Source organism: Haplochromis burtoni, unplaced genomic scaffold, assembly GCF_018398535.1.
Source record: "Haplochromis burtoni strain Fernald_Lab_line unplaced genomic scaffold, NCSU_Asbu1 Contig_156, whole genome shotgun sequence".
Lineage (NCBI taxonomy): Eukaryota > Metazoa > Chordata > Actinopteri > Cichliformes > Cichlidae > Haplochromis > Haplochromis burtoni.
In genome coordinates this window covers 1,314,059-1,337,840 of record NW_024582517.1, presented here as the reverse complement: position 1 = coordinate 1,337,840, position 23,782 = coordinate 1,314,059, and the positions used below count along the sequence as shown (strand labels likewise).

Here is a 23,782-nt window from a genome sequence, read left to right as displayed (position 1 = left end):
AGGTTTGAGTTGTTCTTTATTTTGTTGTTTTTCTTTTAGTCTGTAGCACTTCCTTTCACAGTTTGGCATTTTTTGTGAACTGCAGCTTGGTCTTTTGTTGTTTTTGTTGTTTTTGATACTTTGCCAGACATTTTCTGGTGCATTTCCTGGTGAATCCTCTAAGCTTATAATTATAAAGTCTTCTTTTAGTTCCTGACCAAGTGACATGTACATGTACATCTCCTACTTGCCTCCAATCACAAAGTGGTAGCTCTTCCTGTCTTATTCCACTTATCCATCTTTAGAAAAGAAACATATCCAACTCTTGGTTCTGATCATTTTTTTATTTAACAGCCAAGTGTTTAATAAATGTTTTAACTGTCACACTCTTGCCGCTGTGCAGGATTCTCAAATTAAAGCCGAACGTACCCATTATTTCGTTTTCAATTTAATCTCCTGTAGCACAGACCCCAAAGAACAAAATGTCCACATGCTTACAGTATGAACTGAACGCATTGTAATATAAGGTAGGGGGAAGGACATATTTCTATAAAAAGCCAGTACAGTAATAATGCTAATCTGTCGCCTCCACCCCTGCTAAATATAACTCAATCATCGTGACAGATTCTTTCAGTCCACCTCTTTCATCCCTAGAGGACAAGAACAATCTAATATCCTCCTTCTTACACTTGAGGAATTGTAAGACAGCATTCAAAGGATGACTGAGGCTGTTCTGAAGGCAAGAAAGGCATCTGACTGTTTCATTTTTTTCTTTTTTTCTTTCCTTTCACAGTTAAGCCTTTTAGCCCAGCTCTGTTAATTTGCCCTGAGAATATTCAAGATGAATTGCAGTGTTTATCCCTCTGCAATCTTGCTTTAAAAGCACCCACAGCGATGCCATACAGCTCAACTTAGTTTAGTGAATGCACTACTCTCTGTGGCCAAACTGTCTAACGCAGTCAGTACAATAAAGTCTTTGATGTGTCTTATTTTCACCTTCCTTCACTACCCTCTTCTCTGATTGCGCAGCTATATTTCTTGACTTACTCACTGCTCTGAACCTTTGCAGGATTTAATCAGCAAACAGACTTAATGTCAGCAAGATAATAAAGACACAGAATTGCAGTGTGGCAAAATGAGATTAAGTGAGATGCATGTACTAGTCGATAAGCGTATAGTCTATCTGCGGTAGCATCATACAGAAGATGGGTTATGCCATGAAGATTAAAGAGTCAGATGCACATTTTGCAAAAGACCTTAAAGGCAAATAAAGAATAAAGATGGTAACAAAAACAAAAGTCACACCTCTAACACTATTTCTGTTTTCCAGTAATGTTAATCAAGCTGCTGTCAAGCAAACCTATTTTACACTGTGGTTGGCAGCCGACGCTAGTCATGCGTCTCATCTTGTCACATATGTCTGTCCCCAGGACAAGTTAATCAGGCTGTCTGCTAAGTCCTGTTTTATTTTAGATGAGTTTCTGTTACTTCTGCCGGAGAAAGCCACAGCTAGCAGTCAAGCAAATAAAATTTATGTACCTCACATAAGACTTCAAAACAAGTCACTCAAGCTGTAATCTATCACTAGAACATAGTAAGATGACAGCTTTAATGGAACACGTCCAGCAGAAATATGTCTGCTAATTCTACAGTAGGCTCACGTGCAGGTTGATGAGCCATCTTATATGCATCCGACTGAGTCTGCAAGGCAGTATGAAATGTGGCTATTAGAAATGTATCTACATGCTTTATAGATATGATCTGGCATAATTTAGACAGGATTAGACAATTTCAATTAATGAAAAGATCCACAATGAGACACAATGTGTGCTTTACCTTAGCTGTAGATAGCCTGGTCTCACACAGGTTGGATTAGATAAGAAAATACTAAACTTGACATGTGACAAAATGTCCTGGGGAGAAAGTTTATGTAAGAAAAAGTTGCAAACTTCTTTCTCATGATTATACATTTAAGTAATTCAAGAGGCTGATGTGTCCATATGAAACATAGTATATTAAATTCATTGCTTTCCCTGAAGCCTCATCAGGTACCAGTGGAAGGGTGGCTGTCAAGAAGTCATTCATAACACTTTAAAGTCCAAACCATGAAAATTGAGTGTTTAGTGAACCTTCTGGTGAAAAGTAACTTTGCAAGTTTAAATTTGTATCATATTTGCTACATCAGGCATTTCTTAAAAATGTATTCTGTAAAAATGTACAGTGCAATTTATTTTGTTTTTTTCAGAGGGAAAAAGAAAAATCACGTTAATGATGTAGGAGTCTCAAAAGCTCACAAAAACTTGCATCAAATATAATATACTTGATTTTAAAGGGTTAATGCAGGGAAACAGAGAAAAGGCTGAGGTGTGCCAACTTAGAAAACAACTGGACTGAAAATCAGTGGCAACAGATCTGATGATGATGATCTCAATCCAAATTTTGAATTTTTGGATTAAATCATCATCAATATGCACAGAGGAGCTCAAGAGAGAGGTACAACAGTGTCTACAGCCATCTGTAAAACACGGTGGAGGCTCTGTGATGTGACTGCATTTCAGCCAGTGGTTTTGGGGATCTGTCAAACTTTGATCCACCATGAAATCTCGAAAGCATCTGATTGGCAGTGGCTTCACTTTTCAACATGAGGATGAGCCAAAACACGCTGCCAATGCAATAAAAGCATAAGCGGTTAGAAACACACAGTGGAACACTATCAGTCATGAATTAACCTCCCTAGAGCACAGACCTTAATGTTATTGAAACAGTGTGTGATTGGCAGCCAACATCCAAAGTGCTTTGAATGCATTTCAGGAGACCAGAAAAACTGTTCCTGATGACTTCTTAAAGAAATGACAAGAAAGTTTGCTGATATTGCCCTCTGTTTTTCAATTTTTATCCTGCATTTACATGTATGTTTGCACATTTCTCTGCATCTATTTCCCATATCCCCTGGTAAAATATAGAGACACGAGTGGTGGCTCAAGTCTTTTGCACATCTCTGTGGCATCCTGTCAACAGGGATCAACTCTCCAACGATCAAAACAGAAAATACTATATCAAAAAAATATATATATATCGAAAAAACACAGCTTCCATCTTCCTCGGCAGCAGAGTCCCGATGTCTTCATTAATGGAGACAGTGAGAACACCATTTGTTTAGAAGAGCCTAAAGATCCTCAGGCTGCTTTTGCTATACTTGTTGTTGGGATGCTGTTCAGGGCAGCAGCCCAGACCATCACTAACTGATCTGGTCATTTCCAGAGCTGCCCGACAGCTGCAGCACTGAGAAGATTAGCAAGGGGTTAAATGTAATATCTGAGCGATCAGTGAGCTTTATCTCTTTCATTTTGTCTCTCAATCTCCCGCTCCCTTTCATTATAGCTCTCCCTCTTCCTGGCTCGGTTTTTGTGTTCCCCTGACATACAACCACACATTCCTGTCCTATAATCTCACATTTGTGTTGCCAGGCTTTTAGTATTTGCAGCCTCTAAGCATAGAGCGCATTCAGCTAACCCCTCCTTCTTTCCTAATGCTAGCATTAGGGAGCAATCGCATGACTGAGGTGCTGAGGGGAAGAGAGAGCAGGAGCACCAATGAGGCATGTGAAGTGATGTGTTAAGACGGGAGGGCCCAGTAGCAGAGATGGGAGGACTGCACTGGCCCGCCTCTGTGGCTCTGACAGCAATGATAGACCCAACACTGCCAGACATCCCTGGAGCATAGCTAAAGCTAGTTAGCATAGCCATCAGGCCTTGAAGATGATGAGTTTTGAAGAGGTGATTAAGCCAGTGCCGAGGCCCCTTGTAGGCTTCAAAGCACATTTTCTTACAAGATAGGAGAGAAAAGGCATTTGAAGATAGAACCAGAAGGTCTGAAGGGGTAATTCAAGTTCAGTATGGTCCATGTGCTCCTCACCTCATGTAGTTATTCATGAAAAGCACTGATACTACAGCCGGTGCAGGTAGAGCAAGTTACAGGTTAAAGTTGATCTCAAAGACATCTAGAGACAAATTTACGTTTGCAATGCGCAGAAATGCAGCAGAATAATGCGGAAACCAAAGCAGTCCCAGTGTCGGCTTCATGCTAGACATTTTCCTCTTATCTTTTTCTACTTTTTGTTGTTCTTTTCTTTACAATCGGGCAAAACAATGTTGCCATAAAATGTCAAAAATCTCAAAAAGACTTGAATTCTAAAAGCTGCTCTGGGAGCTTTGCCTCTGGTTGTCTCCATAGATCTGCTGCATACAGAAGTTCAGGGAAAGAGTACGCAACTCTGTCTGAGCACAGAGCCTGGTTCCAAACACATAGTTCCCAGGGATGAGAGTGAGTGGCATTTAAGCCTTCAAACCAGCGAGCCATCTGTGCTGGGTGCCACATAATCTCAACAGGAAACAGTCATGGCTGTACACCACATCATCTTCAAGTCATCCACAGCACAGTCATACACACTGAATTTTTATCATACTGTAGTGTATACTGTACTGATCTTAATTCAAGCTAAGAGTGCACCCATTTATTAGAAACGCAGGGTTTATGTGATTAAGAACAGGGTATTTCCCTCTTACAGCCTCTTCAATACTAACATGGTTATCAAACAAAGTAAGAAATGGCATTGTCTCAGTTTAATCACCCAACAAGGCTTACAATTCTCAGATGGCACTTATTTGTGTGGGTGGATCTTTACAATGGTGTGTTGGGGTTAAGCTCTTTACTCAAAGGGACCACCAAACTCCCTCAAAATGGATTAGTACTATTCCCAACTAGCTCCCTCTACGACCTACCCCAACCCCAAATCCCCACTCAACCCCTTAACATGCACACAGAAACACACTCATCTCTGTGTTTCTTTTTTTTCCTCCGTATCAGCTCCTTTAAGTACTCTCTTATTATGTGCGGAGGTTTTAAAATGCTAGTCCTTCTGTTGTGGCTAAATAAATACAACACAGACTAGAGTATCAAGAGTGCTGAGTACCCATGTTGCAATGTCAACTCCAAGGTATTCAACCAGAAGCAATTGCCAGTTCAATCAATGTGTCAACAGCAAGCAGTTCCCAACTCCTTCGTGTAGACACGAGGAAGAGGAATGCAAAAGGAACAAGGAGATCATTGAAACGCAAAGAGTAGGAGTGTGCGTGCAAAGATCCATCACGAAGTGGAAAATAAGACAAGAGAACAAAACAACCAGAGCATCACAATGAAGAATGACGTGTCAGCAGGACAATTTTACTGTATGAATATGGCAAATCTACCCTAATCTGCATATAGTCAGGATGAAAGGGATGAAATATCCAAAGGTATCATAAGGTACAAGCAAGCATTGAGGTGTTTCATAATATATATGTACTTTTGGCATAAGGGCCATTTTAAGCTGAGGAGAACAGATGAATAAGGTTTGCTCCGTATTTTTATGTTGTAATTTTCAACAGCCAGCTCACAAATTGAGAAATTAAAACTGTAAATTCAGACCTCGCTGCATGTAGCTGTAATCCCCATTATCGTGTTTCAGTGGCTGTGATTAAGTCATATTCACTCCTACTAGAAACGTGCAGGCGTGAATGACATGTGCAAGATTCATGTGGACCTGAAAATTGTAATTCTTCCTCCAGAACCTATCTGCACTGGGTTATTCTAGGCACGCAGCACTTGCAGTATAAAGGAATATGAGAATATTAAAAGGCAGCGAGCAGCTGATCGAGGCCGGGTGGGTGTCTGAATCTGTGATGGCGTACCATCATCACTTTGGAAGCAGCCAGGCTCAGCATGGCAGGCTTGGATGCCTGATGCCACCAGCCATCTGGCTTTGGATGAGACTCCTAAGGGAGACACAGGCTGGTGCCAACCTTCAGAAAACACTTCCAACATGTTTGAGAATAAGAATGGTGTGTTCAACTACACTGCCGCTCTGTGTGAAAGCAGCAACTGTGTTCCTGCAGTCCGGTGACACATTCGCAAATACTACATGTTCTACATATGTTCACTGTATGCAGGATGTGTACTCAAGGACACCGGGCTCCTGTGGTGAAAAGCCAGAAAAGAAGACCAATGATTTGTATAACTCATATGAATTTCATTCATGCATAGCTCGCAACACAAATCGAATCAAGTCTTTTTTATTAAACATATGTAAAATGCAGGTGTCTCACCAATTTCAGCTCATGACTCATGTACAGCCTAACTGGATCTTTAGTGAACCACAACAGTGCACAAATAAAAATAAAATACTTCCACACTACATTCTTGAGACATCTACTATAACATCTACTGATCTACTGTCATTACATGTGCATTAAAACCATTTCTAATGATTACAATTTACACTGCTTGGGCTGCTGGTGGGCCAGATCCACTCCTCCGGTGGACTGGATGTGGCCCACAGTTCATATGTCTGACAGCCCCGTTTTAACAGCTAAAACTGCTTCTGCAAATTCACTTCATGTGTGAGCAGCATAGTTTATTGTATCCTCTGTGGAAGGTGCATAAAAAGCGCCAATTTACCATACAGGTTTTTCATTTAACAGACTGCCTTTTCCTCTTTACTGCCTTGCTACAGCTGTGCATATTAAAGAATGAGACTGTAACAGTGTATACTATAACTGGTAAATATCATATGTTGATGTCAAAAAGTTGATTATTAAATTCTGACTTTATTTCAGCTTTTTATTACGCTAACCGCCGTGAACTGAAACCAGATCCAAAATGGACCACAGCTGAACTTTACTTTAGTGACACATCACCAGGATGTGCTTAGATTAAACACAAGTCTGTCTGATCTACCTCGATACTCTAGAAAATTAGAGCATTAACCAGCAGCCAAAAAGCCACATTCCCATAAAAGAAGGAACAACTCTTTCATAGAGGCCTGAATATTTGTGTCTAAATGTCCAAATACGTATCCAGAAACAATAACTAGTTTCAGGACACCTGCGTTTATGCGTTCTTGTCTCTCAGACACAAATACGCACACATGCACACATGCACACATGCATCAACACACACTGACCCTATGTGACATGTGGAATCAAACACAGCTCTCTCACTGCTGCACACTGCATGAACTATTTATAATGTTCTCCTTCACTGAATTATTGATGAGCTATGTTTTCTGTTTCTCTACACTTTTCTGCAGTTCTGTGAGAAATTTGCTCCTTTTTGACTAAATATCCACTCTGGGCCTCTTTCACATTATAAACAATGGGGACAATTTTAAGCAAACAGGGTCGGATGAGAACATCTAACCAACCATGGGGACGGGGAAAAATAGGCATATGGGGTATAAACACAATGAAATCATGTTTTGTTTTGTTTTTTTAAAGTAATGTTAAAGTGAGAATGCTGGGAAGTCAGAGGTAATTTCTTATGTCAGTCACACCTCTACCTGTATTTCGAGTCATGAAAGATCTAAAGTATGACATCCACTCTGCCGTGTCTGCCTCACTAGCAGACTGTGATACCAAGAGGAGAGACAGAAGCACAGAGTTATTCAGGAGTAAGGACTGAAATCCAGTGTACTGTGAAACAGATTGAGCAGCAGACACTCCAGTGAAAATATTCTATGTTCTATTTACAGCCAAACTCTGGGGAGATGACAATGACACGGGGGTTTGTTTAAATCTCCTTCAGAAGCAATAAAGGGGGAGGAAACCTCCCAAAACAAGGACATCTTATTTACTCAGAGCCACACATGACTTTCAACACTAATTGATGTGAAATATTCCGCAATGTAACAAACAGTTGGCTTCCTCACGCTAATTATCACTGATTCTCACTTTCCTCCTCCTCCTCAATCTTTCACCTCTTTCCTTCCTCTCCTCCTCCTCCTCCTCCTCCTCCATTCTTCAACACGTTCTCGCATAGACACTGGCAATCATCGTCTCATCGCAGATTAAAAAGGGGCTCGCTATTTTTTTATATAATGCAGCTCAGCCTAATTCGCTCTGGATGAATTATGCATTGTGTCACTAATAATGTGACGGAAAATATTTTTTTCTTCTTGAATGCTTCAAGCGTTTTCTGATTTCCACAGGCTAGAATTTTTTTTTCTCCTTGCGAGAGAATATGCATTCGATAAATATAACAATCTGTTACCGGAGATGGTTTGGCATGACGTAGGCAAGCGGCTGAAACAAATAATTCAACAGTTTTATAGGTCCAGTGAATTTAGGTAAATTTTCTCTCTGCGTTTCCTCTGTTTGCCAATTTCTAGACACTAGTTTTCTCTACATGTGTCCCGCTTTCAGTTAATGTAATTATCTTCTGAGCTGTCAACACTGTAGGAACTGTTTATTCTAAGTTCTCTGTACAACTGTAGCAGGAAAAACAGACATCTTCAGATAATTGTATCAGTAAAAACCAAACTGCTTCTCTAAAAAATATCATGCAATTAAATAACAATATAAAAAAAAACAAAAGCAGAAAAGAAATATAAATCTGGTAATGATGTTTTTTTAACATACACCAACAGGCTATTTTGTTACAATGGCTGAACAATGTTTTACAATCAGACTTGCCTAAATTCTGTGTGGCATGGATTCAACAAGATAATGGAAACATTGCTTAGAGACTTTGGTCCATGTTGACTTTAGCCATCGCAGTTGCTGCAAATTCATCCTGAGTCACGGATACAGTACAAAGCAAGATGGAGCCATGCTTTCATGTTGTTTATGCCAGCCTTTTTTGCGCCACGGACCGGTTTATGTCGAACAATATTTTCACGGACCGGCCTTTAAGGTGTCACGGATAAATACAACAAAACAAAACCAGTACTGGTACCAAAAAAAGACGATTTATTCATAACACACAAGAAGAGACCAAGGGAAACCAAGTTAACGATAAAAACGATAAATGCTAAAAACCGCTAAAAACCCTGAACCCACACCTGAGCCTCAACTCTCGCGGCCCGGTACCAATTGACTCACAGACCGGTACCGGTCCGTGGCCCGGGGGTTGGGGACCGCTGGTTTATGCAAATTTCTCACTCTATAGCCAAATGTTAAAGCAGAAGTCAAGGCACATAAGACCAGACAACCTTTTTCCAATCTTCTATTGTCCAGTGTTGGTGAGGCTGTGTGAACTGTAACTACAATTTCCTGTTCTTAGCTGACAGGAGTGACAGCCAGTGTGGTCTTCTTCTGCTGCTTCAAAGTTTGTGTTGTGTGCTCTTCTGCATACCTTTATTGTAACAAGTGATTATTTAAGTTACTGGTTTCAGGTCAATCTCTATAAACCCTTGAGTTTGTTGTTTAGGAACATTCCAGCAGTTCAACAGTTTCTGAAACATTCAGACCAGCCTGTCAGGCAACAACCACAATGCCACCTTACAAGTCATTTAAATCAGCTTCCTTTCCCATTTTAATGCTTTTTCTTAACTTCTGCAGGTCATCTTGACAATATCTACAAGCCTAAGTATATTGAGCTGCTGCCATGTGATTAGCGGGGATTAGATATTTGCAATAACAAGCAGTCTTAAGCACAAACACCTGTGCCTAATGAAAAACTAGTATAACATAAATAACAGCAAACACTATACACAATAAACTATTCATCATTTAGTATTTCTTGTTTAGCCAAAACCTGATAAAGCTGATTTCTTTAAACTCAAACACAAATCAGCACATGGATAAAATCATAGTGTCACTGTATGCATAAAAGTGCATCACATCATTGACTAACTTGCTCAAAATTATTATAGCTAATGAGCAACACTGTCATGACATTGAAAAACTGTGTGGGAAGAGGATATCCAGATCTATCCAACAACCAGCATGTCAAACAGACAATAAATCTAGCATTAAGACAGCTTCTTCAATGAGTCTGTTGGACTCATGCACATAGGGAAGGCAACCTTCTTTAGTTTTGTTACCACTGCTTAGTTTAAACATCTCCATAATGCTGACAATTCTCCTCCATGGCCTACGTTCTATATCAACATGGCTCAAACTTCGTGTTGTGCAAAAGTGGTATTTGATGCATCATATCAAAAGTTTTACAATTACAACAGTACAGCATCCCTAACCCCAACAGCTTTGTTACCACATCCTTGAAAAGAAGAAAGAATGGTTACAACATTGCCGGCGCAAAGAAACACTAAAGTTTGGAGAGATTAAGAGAGGATGAGAAGGAGGATATCTGTGCCAAACAAGCTGTGGAAATCAAGCTGAGGAACCAAGATTCAAAGTACAAAGCCTCACACCATGTCCAAATGGTTCTCACCCACTCTGGAGCGACCCACCTGCCAGCTCACGAGGAATGACAACAAAACCTGTTCACAGATTTGGAAAGAATCCTGGATTGAGATGCAGGCTTAAGCCTGCAGAGCAGAAACACAACACACCTATTAACTGAGTTCCTCCTAAAAGAAGAGCAACAGCAGTCTGAAAGTTTTTGCAGACTCTGAGCATCTCAGCATCCAAGCATGTAAGGGATGGCTGACAAACAAATTATCTCTCTGTTTCCATAGCAATCTATGAATGGGCTGTGCTACTGCCTGTGACAACCCGATGCCTGTGAAGACAAGACTCGCCCATAAAACGCTAGCGCTCTGCAGCAAGCCTGTTATTACTGCTATCATTCAATTGGACTTGATTTGCATAATTAAACTCTGTTATTGCCTGGCTCTGAATGCTATTGTCAGGTCCTGTTCTTACCAACCAGACTCCCAGCATGACACAGGACAAGGGGGCACTTAAAGAAGAAATATACCCTCAGGTGACCCTGAGATATGACTAACCAATACTAAGATTATCCATTAAATTGAATTTAATAAGCCTCTGTTTCCTGTAGATAGGTCATTTATTTCTGCGCTTCTCCAGGGTAGTCACTGATGAGGTGAGTCACAGCTTGGACTTCACTCTGCTAACCACATGAAACGCCCTGACGGAGCTGAATGAAGCAGGTCCCGACTGTGAAATAGAGAAAGGCAGGAGAAAAAGGAGAAGCTCACAGGCTTATGTAAAATATTGTTTGTGCAAGCTGTGAAGGCTCCAAATATCAATGAAGAAATGTTATCAAGTTAGCTATTTATCATTTAGTTATCATTTGTAATAATGCCTTCATAGCTCTGTGTTAAAGAATGAGAGTGAGAAAGAGTGGGTCATTCTTAAAAAAAAATACCAAGGAACAAGAGAATCAGAGTCACGGTGATTCTCAAGGATAGAATAAATGCAGCAATTGCTGTCTATTTGACAATCCCTGGAGCCACATGCTGGATTCGTACAAGCAGTCATCCTCAGTGAAATGAAGTTGTTCACACCAAGAACACACCAAGATGACCTGGCAGCATCAAGTTGATAACAACCATTGTAGCGAGTATGCAACAATTCAGCGTTTTTCACAAAAACATGCCATTTTGTGTTGGAAATCAGAATCTTACCTCGACTATGTGTGGAGTGGGATTGAATCCACACATGTTGCACACTTGAGAGCGGCACTGTGTGCAGGTGTTGTAGTTGGGTTGTTCTGCTGTGTTGCCTATGTTGAGATTTGTTTTACAAAGGGGACAAGAGGCTTTGGCCTCTTGTCCCCTTTGCTGTTGCTGCTGCTGAGAAGGGGGCCGAGGCCCTTGTTGTGCAGACTGAGGTCCTGAGGGTTTACCTGCCCCAGCTCCTGGACCAGGAGGTCCTCCTGGTTTGGGGGCTGGTTTAGGGGGCTGCTGTTGGGGTTGAGTAGTCTCTGATATCAGAGTGCTTGCTTGGTTGAGAAGAGACGCACCAAAGCCAAACAACTTCCCAAAGGTTTGCTCTGGAGGTGGGGGCTGTCGTGAAGGGGAGCTTCCTGCACTGCGCGTCTGGTCCTGGCGTGGGTGCTGGGGTTGGTGGGCGGGTGAACTACGGGATAAATCAGGCTGGGATGGGGCCTTGGCCATCCCAGGGAGAGGGACTGCCCCTGGAGGCAGCCTTGCTTGCTGCTGACCTGCGCCAGCTGGACCAGTCTGTTTGGTAGGGCCAGGCACTGGATGGGCCTGCAATGGAGGCTGCGTCTGAGGAGGTGTATGTGTCTGAGGTGTGGGCTGAGCTGAAGCGTTAGGTTTAGGTTCTGGATTGGTTGCATGAGAAGGAGAGTGAATCTGTTGCTGACTCTTGGAACGTGGTGTGGTCATATCCATCCCCAGTGCTCTCTGCATTTGACAGTTTAGACATAACCACTCTTGGACCTGAAAAAGAAAGAAAAACAAGGCAATGGCAATAAGCTACAGTATCTTGTTTTCACAATGGGGTACACTGGATACAAAAATAGAAATTCATTGAATAATCAGTTTCCTGCAACTGCTGAAAGAAGGTTGCATTTTTATCTTGCTGGCTACTGAGTGATTTTACCATGGTGCCACAAACTGATAGCAAGGAAAAGTCTTGCAGGCAGCCTGAAAAGTCCCGGTGATAATCAAGCCTCTTTCTCCATTCCTCCTCTACTTCACTATGTCAACATGCTCTCCTAGTAGCAAGCCTGACACCCCTGAAAAAAGAATGAAAGAATAAGCAGCTACCTCACAGACCAACATTACCATTTACTCACTAGATTCTCTACTGCGAACTTTAAAGCCACATGAAAAGTGATTCACTCATCACACATCACTCCGTGGCTGACAGGTTGCTGCTAGTGGGCATTCTGGCTTTCAGTTGTTTTGGTAATTCTCTAATCTACTTACCACCCCCTCATGTGTCAATCAGCAGTATCATTCGCTCCTATTGGTAGTCACTTTAATTTCTCACCCCAAAGTTATGAAAAGTTAAAACTGGAACCAGCCTATTTTATTTTGCCTGTTGCTGCAACAATCAGTGCTCTGCCATTCGCTTTCAGCATGGAAGCTTCTTAACTCTGTTTCACCCACAAAGGCAAACACATGAATGTGCTGTTTTTGACTGCAAAAGCAGACACAACTAAGTCTTCATGTAAGCAAGTGAAAAGCTGAAAATCCACTGCATTCATTTATGACCGTAATGTCAAGTCAACAATAGAAACAGCATCACTGGTAGCATCTTGTCTGATTTAGGCTTTCACTGGGAATCTTTCGAGTGCCTACGATATAACTTGTAGAAGTGGCCGATGTCGTTGGTATGATTTTTTTGTGTGTGTGTGTGGCTCGTGTTTCATACATATTGCTGGCTGACAGAAACCAATAAAATGCTGGGACTTTTTCCCACCTGTGTCCCCACTCTTTATCGTGGTTGATTCAACTTTTTCCACTTTTTTGTAAAGTCCCTCACATCCATTCCGATAGTTTCAACACTCTCTCCAGGAATTTGCCAACTTATGTGTGTCCTTATATTGATGTTATTCCTTATACTGAGATGGTGGTTGTTTTTCTCTCACTGATATATTTAAAAACTGCTGTGAAAAAGTAGTCGGAAGTGAGCAGGATGAATCCAGGTGTGCCAACCTGACGTGTATTTACATTTTTAGGGAGACGCATGTCAAGCAACAGCCTGTGTTAAGGTGCATGGTTCAGAGGGGTTTGCACAGAGGCAGTAGGTTACATTGTAGATTTCCCACTGAAGTATAAAACACTAGCAGTGTGACAAACATTACCATTAGCTTTTTTATAAAATGACCACCAGAAACTATAAAAGCAAGGACTGGGTGTGAGTAACTGTGTTTTCATGTCATCCACAGTGATTTAGTGAACCATAAACGCCACTAGTCCAATTTCTCTTCCCTCTCTAAAGATATCCAAGTAAAATGAACTAAAAACTGAAGAATGCTTGTATGGGTGTGAATGTGAATGAGTGTGTTGATCTGTTTATGTGACAGACTGGGCGCAGTCCTTTATCCAGTGCGTGCTGGGGTAGCCTCCAGCCTGCTCTGAATGGGAAATATTGTGTGTGGAAAATGATTCAACCGCAAAATAATTGTGAATGGTGTAAAATATCTCATTGAGGAAGGATTTGAGTATCCCCATGCCTCCGCATAGGCATTTATTGCTACCCATCACTTACCCATAAACAAAATGTGTGTGAAATAAATCTGACAAATGAGATGAACTCTGGAAATCCTCAGTAAATCACTGCTGCCCCTGATTTTATAATCTTCCCTTCCTCTGTCTTTTCTGGGAGTCTCTTTCCTTTTTGCTTTCTCATGATTTCATATTTGCATTACATAACGTGGAGAGCTCCTCATTAAAATCATTCCTCCAATCTCCTCGTGTTTCTCCTGCTGATCTCTTTGCCTCTTGTTTTCATTTCTTGTTCACTTACTGCTTCATACACACACACAAAAAGGTGAAAGCCAGAAAGAGGAGCTAGTGATGCCACATGGCCATAGACTGTAATTGGCATCCTGGTGCTCTGACAGCTGCCACACTATTGTAACTGTCTTGGATTCGTGGTCATTGCATAATACCTTAATGAATTATAAATGAAGGCAGCAAAAGGTTGTAGGTTTGGGTTATCGCTTGGAGGTCTGGGCCTCAAAGAACAAGCTGGGAAGGCTGGACTGGGGGTTTTTTTTCCTTAGAGCTTAGGGTCAAAATTGCCTTTCAGCCTGTGAATCTGGATTTCATAAAGATTTTAGTTCAACTTTCCCTGAGAATTATTTGCACTCTAAGAATTTCTAAAAAAAAAAAAAAGTGTAATGCTAAAAAAAAGGGCAGTCTGAAAATGCTTTTAACTAACAGTCTGTCAGCAGAGATGTTCCTGCTCCATTATTCCATAATTTACAATACACTCAGCACTACATGTGGCAGAGTACACATCACAGCTGAGCAGACTTCAGTGTGGATTCAAGCGGAGTTGTCACATTAACCCTCTAAAGCTTGAAACATGAAATAATTTCCAGAAAACATTTTTTTTTTGAGTATGGAGTGTTTATTGAACCTTCTGACAAGTAAAGAAAATAAATAAATATCCATCTGCACACATAAGTTTTCATTTTAATGGCATTTCTTTCCCAATTTATTGCTTTAACATGTGCTGTGCAATTTATTTACGTTTTCAGGTGAAAGAAAATCCCGCTGATGATGATGATGAAGTCTCAAAAACTTGTGTATCAAATATCATACACTAGAAAGGGCTATACTGATAAAATATTTATCAACAATGACTCTACAAGTTTAGTTTTTAATAAAACTCTGCATAAGCTGATATCAGCATATGATAAATGCAGTAAGTGCAAAGATTTCATACTATTTTATGCATCTCTTGTATTTATTAATGCATTTCTAAAGCCGTCTGGTATCTGACAACATGTATTAAATCAAGATTAAGCAAAATTGTATCATACTACTAGATAAACAGGAGGAAGAAAGACATAATTTAGTCACTTCACAGTTTAACTATGAGTCACTGGACCTTAACTGTAGTATTGCCCCTCATATTGTAAAGCAGTGACTCACTATTACGCTGGGATTTCTGGTTGAAGAAGAAGCTCTCTAACTTAAACCCACTCATAACATCGAGTTTTGCTGAAGCCTGATCGGACTGCACTCATTTCATTGCACTTCATTATTCAGTTATAGTTATTCACTATTTGAACTGCTGCAAAAAATGAGATATGGGTAGTGATATGACTCACATCTCTCAACGCTGCACTTTTTTCTGCCTTCAGTGGTCAGAATTCTAGTTTAGATGATGTAGAATTGAGTTTGTCATATTCAGCACACATTGATCTCACCATTAGGTATGATTACAGGTGCAATACAGCACCTACAGTAACTATCCTGATCTGGGCAGAAGTACAGTAGTGCTGAGCTAGACAGCATTTTCTGTAGCTGTAGCACTTGCTAACAGGCAGCTGCTTCCTCTGGGTGGAGAAAAAAAAACAACCAATCGGGGAGATCATGTGTGTTAGACACTTCCTCCGGCTGAGCTGGCTGGTTGCCTGCAGGCTCTATGCAGTGAGTGCATACGGCATAAATGCCATAAAATCCTATCCTGATCCAACTCTTCTACAGTCTAGTTTTTTATCTGCCTTTCTGGATCAAATTCTGATTATGCAAAGAGAAGCTTTCAGGCTGTGTTAAAAGTGAAGGAAATTAAAAATCTATTCATCAGTTCACAGATGAAACACTCATCAGAAAACTACCACACATATTATGACAAGCACGACTCTGAGATTGCTAACATGATTTTACAGCACTGCTTTAGTCATCGGGAAGAACTTTAACTCTTCTTCGAATCCCTGCTGCTGCTTTCTGACCACACCTATCTGTTCTTGTAAGAGGCATGGGCTTGAAATTTTCAACCAGATGGGGCAGTAATAGACTACATTTCCCTCTGCTTAACAGTCATTTTTTAATAACAAGATAATGCAGTTTTTAATTATATATTATCTTATTCTTATTGCAACAAAATCTTTAATGAATCTATTGCAATAGCTCAAAATTTGACTGTTGACTGCTTTTAAATGTTTAGCAACCTCTTCACCTGCTTCACGGTATTTCTTTATCTCTTAAGTCAGTCATTCGATCAGTCAGTCATTCAGTAAGTCCGTGTAGACAGAGTAAGTCACAAGCTCAGCAGCACCTTAGCCTACTGCCTGGCTCACTGCCAGTTCCTGGTATAAGGAGCGATCAGGCCGTGGTTTTCACTGTCAATCAGGGAAACTGAGAAGCCGGGTGCAGAGGTGACTCCTGGGGACAGTGAAAAAAGCCAACACAGCGCCATCTAACACTGCACACTTTATCTAATCAGAGACTCGTGTAGAAACTCCTATTTCTATGACAATTATTGTCATTGACATTTTTTTTCAGACACACTGTTAGGATAATCATATAAAGCTCACCAAGGGGGAAAAACACTCTGGAAAAAACAAAGAAAGCAGCTGCGCGAAGGGCAAGCAGCTATTTATCAATTTCTTCATGTCTCTGCTTGCCTCATCTCTCCATCTCATTCCTTTCTGCGTCCCTGTTGTTATGAGGCAATCATGTGGATCTTTATGAAATCTGATCTGTATCAGCAAAAAAAAAAAACCACACACACACACACACAAGCACACTGCACACTCTGTCTCCTCCCCTGCCTCTCTATCAGTTCTCTTTTGCAGTCCTCCATCTTTTTCTCCTGCACTCATCTTCATTTCTCCTTGTTATCTGCATCTCTCACATCCCATCACTCCATCTAATTTTCTTCTTCCAGCTCCATCATCATCTGTGTGTTTATGACGACTCTCTTCAGAGCCAGAAATTCATACACAGCTAGTTTCAAATGAGGGTAAATTTCAGAAAGCTAACTGCCACACTGCCAGGTAAATGTTTGTACCAAAATAGTCGTGTAACAAAGAACTATGCTGAGAGTGTCTACCTCTCATTTACGAGTGCGTGCTTCTGTCTTCTGCTGTCTTGGAGTCTGACACATATACAGACGTTAGAAGATGTAACACTGCATACATCACACAGGTGCACAAAGTTTCCCTGTTTTTCTTCTTCGTGCGTTCGTTGACAGGTGTGAGACATCATGCCGTCCATCATTCCCCGGGAAAGCTGGATAACGAACGTGCTGAGACACATCCAAACTTCAGCTGACAAAGATGCAGATGAAGAAAGCAGCTTTGTCTTAGAGATCACAATGCAGTATCACCATGCGGTATGTACAGCAGCTGAGCACTGCAGTTTGGGGATCGGGACACTTGGAATGCAGTGGTTTATCAATTCCTTGCAAATTGGGCCAAAGACATTGAAATTCCTCCCTATGCCTCGCTCCCCCTTTCTCTCTTTCTCTCTGTCAATTTGTCTCCCAGCCTCTGCTAAACTCAAACACAAGCAGCTCTACAAACAACTACACGAGAACAGTCTCAATAAAACACATCTGTTTTACTCCTGAATGTTACCAAGCAGGGAAACAAAGCTAATGAAAATCCTGAGTCATTGTTGGGGAATCGCTGTTAAATTTCTTTTCATGCATACTATTCAACTTCTCTCACCAGGTATACTGGTGCAGTGTTGGGAACGGCAGGGAGTCATGGTATTAATAAGTATGCGGGAAAGTAGTGCAGAGTGCATAACATTAAATCGTGATCTACAGTAGAGGAAATCGGCATGATATGATGAACGCTTGTGCACTGCAATGCAATACCGTTCCCTTGCAAAGGATTTGTTGCTACCTTTATGAAACTTTTAATAGTCAGTTCCTTTGAGATTTTGCCACAGAGAGCTCTAGACTCCACTCTGCAATACCGTTTGAGTCTACAGTACATCATGTGTCATTATTGTCACTTGAGAGTATTACTGAAAAGCCAAGAGCATTTCGATTTCAAATGTTTCTGTCTGGATGTTTCACATACAGCCAGAAAATTAGCAAGATTTGCTGCGAGGGAAAAGTTTCTGTGGTCTGATAGGCCATGCAACAAATGTGCAATAACAGTGCAAAGTACAATCCTGTTTGATGACAGATTAAATAATCAGTAGAAGGCCTAAAAGAAGTCATTGTTTGCAACACGGAGTCAAAGAATTATACCAAACTGCTGAAAGTGATCTTTCTGCGTGTCCAGTTCTAACAAGGACACTATTAGGAAAACTGACTAAAGATTCCTGTGCAATTTTTCCATACAGAAAAGACTACTGTAAGATGGACTTTAACTGCAGTAGGTTATGGTGTAATAATTAAAACAGTGTCCCAGATTTAGTGTCTGGCAGTTCTCGTTGCAAAATATTTCGGTATATGCAAAATGCAGCATGAAGTGTCTCAGCTGGATTCCTGACCTAGTTCCCACTGTTTGTCCACTTTAAACCAGTCTATGATTACATCCAAAAGCACAGTGTGGAAAAACAGCCACCCAAACCCTGACATAAGTTTCACAGAATAATTATTTCGTTATTTGAACATACGTGTTCACTAAGGAGCTTTTTGTCTCACTTTCTTATGAAATGATTTGCAGTAAATAGGATAAGAGGTTTGCAAAGGAAGGACAATTACTTGAAACACTGTATGTTAAACTGTTTACTTTTGTTAAAATTATCTATTTAAAATCATCAGCGCAACATCGAGATGTCCAAATATAACTGTTTGGAAAGACTTACATTATCAAACCTTCTGATCGGTGTTCTCTATATAATGGTGTATGTTTGTCGTGTATGTGCAGTTAGGATCACACGTTTTTGGACAATGACACATTGTTTTGTAATTTAGCCTGTGCACACTGCCACAGTGGATTTAAAATCAGACAATACAAATGTGACTGAAGTGCAGACTTAAAGTTTTAATTCAAGGGGTTTAACATTTTCAGACGCTCAAAAGTAACTGGACAAACAAACATAGCAACCAAATGCTGTTTCGTCCCTTGAGACACTCTGCTAGGCCTTAATTGAATTGAGATCAGGTGACTGACTTGAATATCCCATTTCTTTTTCTTAAGAAACGCTTGGGTTTCTTTTGCGGTATGCTTTGGGTCACTATTCATTTGCACTGTAAAGCGCCGTCCAATCAGTTTTGCAGCATTTGGTTTAATCTGAGCAGAGAGTATAGCTCTGTACACTTCAGAGTTCTTCTATCAGCAGTTATATCATCAATAAATACTAGTGCCCTGGTTCCACTGGCAGCCATCCCCACATCATAACATTGCATCATTTTCTTTTCCCATCATTCTGGTACAAGTTAACCTGTGCAAATAATTTTTTTCCCCAAACAAAGCAGACACTTTTATATGTTTAAAGTCTAATTTGGCCTTCTTGTTATCAAATAGCTGGTTGTAACCACTGATTTGGCCATTTGTTGTAAAACCCTCTGTATTTGCACTCATGAGGGTGCCTCTTGACTGTAAACTTTGGCAATAATACCCCAACTTCTTCAAGAGTGTTCTTGACTTGTTGTTTTTCTTAACCAGAGGAAGAATTCTGCAATCATCCACTTTAGTTTAGTGGCTGTCAATATATAGAGTGGCCTTTCAGGTGTTTTGGTGTTGCCAAGTTGCCCAGTGCATTCAGTCTTTGTAAGAATGTATTGTACACTCCAAGAAGGTCCTGGGTTTGAATCCACTATCTCGCAGGGGACCTTCTGTGTGTCTGCATGTTCTCCCCATCATGTTTGTGTGGGTTCTCGCCACATACTTCCCATGATGCACTGAGGGTTTCTGTTTCACTCACATTTTTTACTCACTATGTGTTTATAGTTTACTCTGCATTTAATCATTAGTTATTATTAATCTCTGGCTCTCTTCCATAGTGTGTCTTAATCTCGTCTTCATCTCCTCACATCAAATAATTGAGGAGATGGCCGCCCCTCCCTGAGCCTAGTCCTGCTGGAGGTTTCTTCCTGGTAAAATTGAGTTTTTCCTTTCTAGTGTCGCCAAAGTGCTTGCTCAAAGGGTGCCTTTATTTTACAAGATTAAGTGTCTTGAAGCAATTGTTGTTGTGATTTGGTGTTATATAACTTAAATTTTATTAAATTAAAAATAGCCTATAGGTCCAAATGTGAGTGTGAACGGTTGTCTGTCTCTGTGTGTTAGCCCTGTGACACGCCTGGTAACCTGTCCAGGGTATGTCCTTTGGTAGCCTATGGTAGGTAGGATAGGCTCCAGCTCCCACCCACAACCCCAAAATGGATAAGCAGATGGACACTCCCGAACTACCAAATCTCTCTGACAGGTTTATTTCAGATTGTCAGCCTCCTTCACTTGCATCAACATCTCTGTTTAGAGAGCTCCAGTGAACATCTAAAAAGTGCAAGTTCAAAACTTGAAAACAACCACACATCGAACAGTCAATACAATACTTTTGTTAAAAACCTAGAATTAAGGCTATAGAATTATATTCAAATATTGAATATTTGATTTAAGAAACACTGCGGTTGTATGCGGAGGAAAAACTACAAAATTTGTGTCATTGTCCAAAAACCTAAATAGTCGACTGTGCATATCATACTGGCTAAATGGTTATTTGAATATTGTGTAAGTGTATGTATTGTATCATGTAGTTTAGGGTGTCACCAAAAGACATGCACTCAATGTTTTTGTTGAAAAACCTGGAAAAACATTTGTTGACTAGTAGGTAGACTCAGAAATAAATTCATTTCAGAACATGTTTTGGTTTTTTAGGGGGTTTTTTTGCTCTGATGTTATTTAGCATCGTCAAACGGAAGAAAATGAATCTCTCATCAAAAGAGAGCAAGACACACAAAGATCAACAGCTTCATGGAAAGAATAATTTAGAAGGATCGAGAGAAAAAAGATCACATTTACTAAAATTAAGTAAATCTTGAAGAGATTCCCCTAAATGGTATTTTCATACATGATTTATCTCCTACTCTAAATCTAACCAAATGACATCTTGATTTCCTACATTAAATTCTTCACAGCTCACCCATGTCAGACAGAAGCAATGCTGTCTTTCACTAAAATGAAACTTTAATAGTGATTCATGAAACATTCTCATTGTGTTACACTTTGCCAGATCTGAATGTCACTGAATCTCTTGTGCCACATCATCCAGAGTTAGAGGGGGATTAGAAAAGTCTAACGCTAAATATCTGAATTAATTTGAGGGGATTAGGAACCGTCCTCTGCCTCCTCTGGGGTATAATGGACTTATCCTTCACTGATATGACCATATCACTGTATTTACATTTATATAACTAATACAGTACCCACTCAAAATGTGGCCGTTTCGAAAGGCCAACTGCAGCTTGCAGCTTGAGTGAGTGATGAATTCTTTTGTTGACCGAGGAATGAGGCTTGTCAGCAAACACACTGCTGATTCAGGTAGCGTCTAATTATTTATATTGATATTTGACAAAATCTAGATTGTATTTAATGTGTAGGCTAACTTTGCTTTGCAGTTTTCTCTATATTTGCATGTAAATGTGTGTGTATGTGTACTGTGATTATAAACAAAGGCCCTAAATAAGCCAGTGGAACAGAGTTAGCACAGACACACATATAACATTACTGTTTTATCAAAAGGACACAAATAAGCACGGAATTAAACAAAAAACACCCCAAGTGAGCTTGTGAAGCAGAACTGCCAAATTAGGCAGGCGCTGCAGAATAATCAGCTAAAAATATACTTTGAGAACCATGAATGCCCACTAATAATGTCCCTGAAAACATACAGCAACATACAGGGAAAACTATTTTTTCTGCAATGCACCAACATATCAGACAATCCGATTGCCTGTGTCAGCCTTGCTGACTGTTTATTGGGCAAATAGAATAACATCTGCTAATGGCAAATGTCATCTCACTAAACACTAAGTGCTAATGTGATGAAAATCTGAAAGACCTTAAAACTTTCAAACAGATCGCTTGTGTTTGTGTCATTCCACAAACAAACATGCACTATATCGACTCAAGTACTACGCCTTACACCCATGCCCAGAAGCTGCCGGCGCAGTTTTTGTGCTGATGTTAATGCCAGAGGAAGTTATTGAGTCAGCAATGTTGAGTGTTGGTGTTGGTGACTTTTACGCACTATGAGCCTCAACACTCAGCAACCCCGTTCTGTAAACACTTGGGCTGAGTTGCTGTGGTTCCTGAACGCTTCCACTATGCAATAACACCACTCACAGTTGGTTATGAAATATCTAGGAGGTAAAAAAAAAATCATCATGAAGTGATTTGTTTCAACGGTGGCATCATATTACAGTATCATGCTCAAATACATCGAGCTCTCTAGAATGACCCATTGTTTCCCAAATGTTTGTAAAAAAAGACTTCATGGCCCGTTGTTTGCTTTTACACACCCATGGCAATGGCACAGTAAACAGCTGAATTCAAAGATTAAGGGGTGTGACCCAATATTTTTGTCCAAATAGTGCAAGGCCTCAGCTATGGGAAAAATTAAGAATTTTACTCTGCATCTCCACAATTTCTAGCAACAAAAAATGAAAACTATAATAATATTCAACAGTACACATCCTTTCTTCTCCAGCAGTTCTTTCAGTTTGATTCCTTGTTGTTTTCTATGAGATCTTATTAGTCCTCTTTTGTGAAGTGCTTTATATTCTGTGTTTCTGTTACTCACTTCCTGTTTTACTTTGGTAGTCATTTGTCTCTTGTGCCTTGTATTTACTTCCTTGTGTTGTTTTCATCAGTTTCAGCTGTGTCTCGTCACCCTCCTGTGTCCACTTTCCTCGATTACCTGGCCTCAGTTCTTTGTAGCATCATACTGTGTACCTGCCGTGAGTGCGAGAGAGACAGTACAACTGTGTGTTTGTGTTACTCCGACTAAATATATAATCCTCTTGTTTTTGTTACGTGTGTGGGTGTGTGAGGCACCTGTGTTATTCTTTTGGATTTTGGACCATATTTGCCTGTTTCTGGATTCATCATCAGTTTGTTCAGGAGTCTGCATTCAAGCTGCTCTACACCATATGACAAATTCACCTTCCGAACAGGAAGCAGACTGGTTGAACTCTATTTAAGAAATATAAACAGTCACACATATGCAGATAGACTCCTTCTTTTATTCCTTTTAGCTCAGCAAAAAACTCAAGTAGCCCTCAGTTTGAAGAACACAGCGCACTTTCTAAAAGTTTAGAAGTAATCACAAGTTTAAGGTCAAACTGGGATCAATACCATACCTGAAACACTCACAACCCACAAAGCTGCCTTCGAGCACGCTTGAAAATTACAGAATGTTTACTTATGACACTATGGACAGCTTGCTCTCCCCGGTTGGTGTCGCTTGAGAAAATTGATTTTCAGCCTTGGGATTAGAACTTTAGAGCATTAAAGTCGATTTAAACAGTCCCATGTCTGACTGAGAAATGTAGTGTTTAACTGTAAGCTTGTGTACAAAAGACGTCCAGCTGTGCACCCAGTATATGTTTTCCTGATCAGTTTGTGGTCTCAGTTTCTAGTTTCAAGGGTAATTGAATTTATGCCTTTTAGAGGGATGTTTTTGTTTTTTTCATTTGTCAGACATATGACTATCCAAAGAGTATGT

At 40.3% G+C, this 23,782-nt stretch overlaps 1 protein-coding gene across 3 annotated transcripts in view; it reads right to left on the bottom strand.

Moving 5' to 3' along the window:
* The window catches only part of bsnb (bassoon (presynaptic cytomatrix protein) b), a 78,136-nt gene that overhangs the window by 40,268 nt on the left and 14,086 nt on the right, over positions 1-23,782 (bottom strand). For all 3 annotated transcript variants that reach the window (XM_014336786.2, XM_014336787.2, XM_014336788.2), the window contains exon 3: positions 11,348-12,127. In XM_014336786.2, coding sequence (XP_014192272.1) covers positions 11,348-12,127 — 780 coding nt within the window. The remainder of the gene's footprint in view (positions 1-11,347; positions 12,128-23,782) is intronic.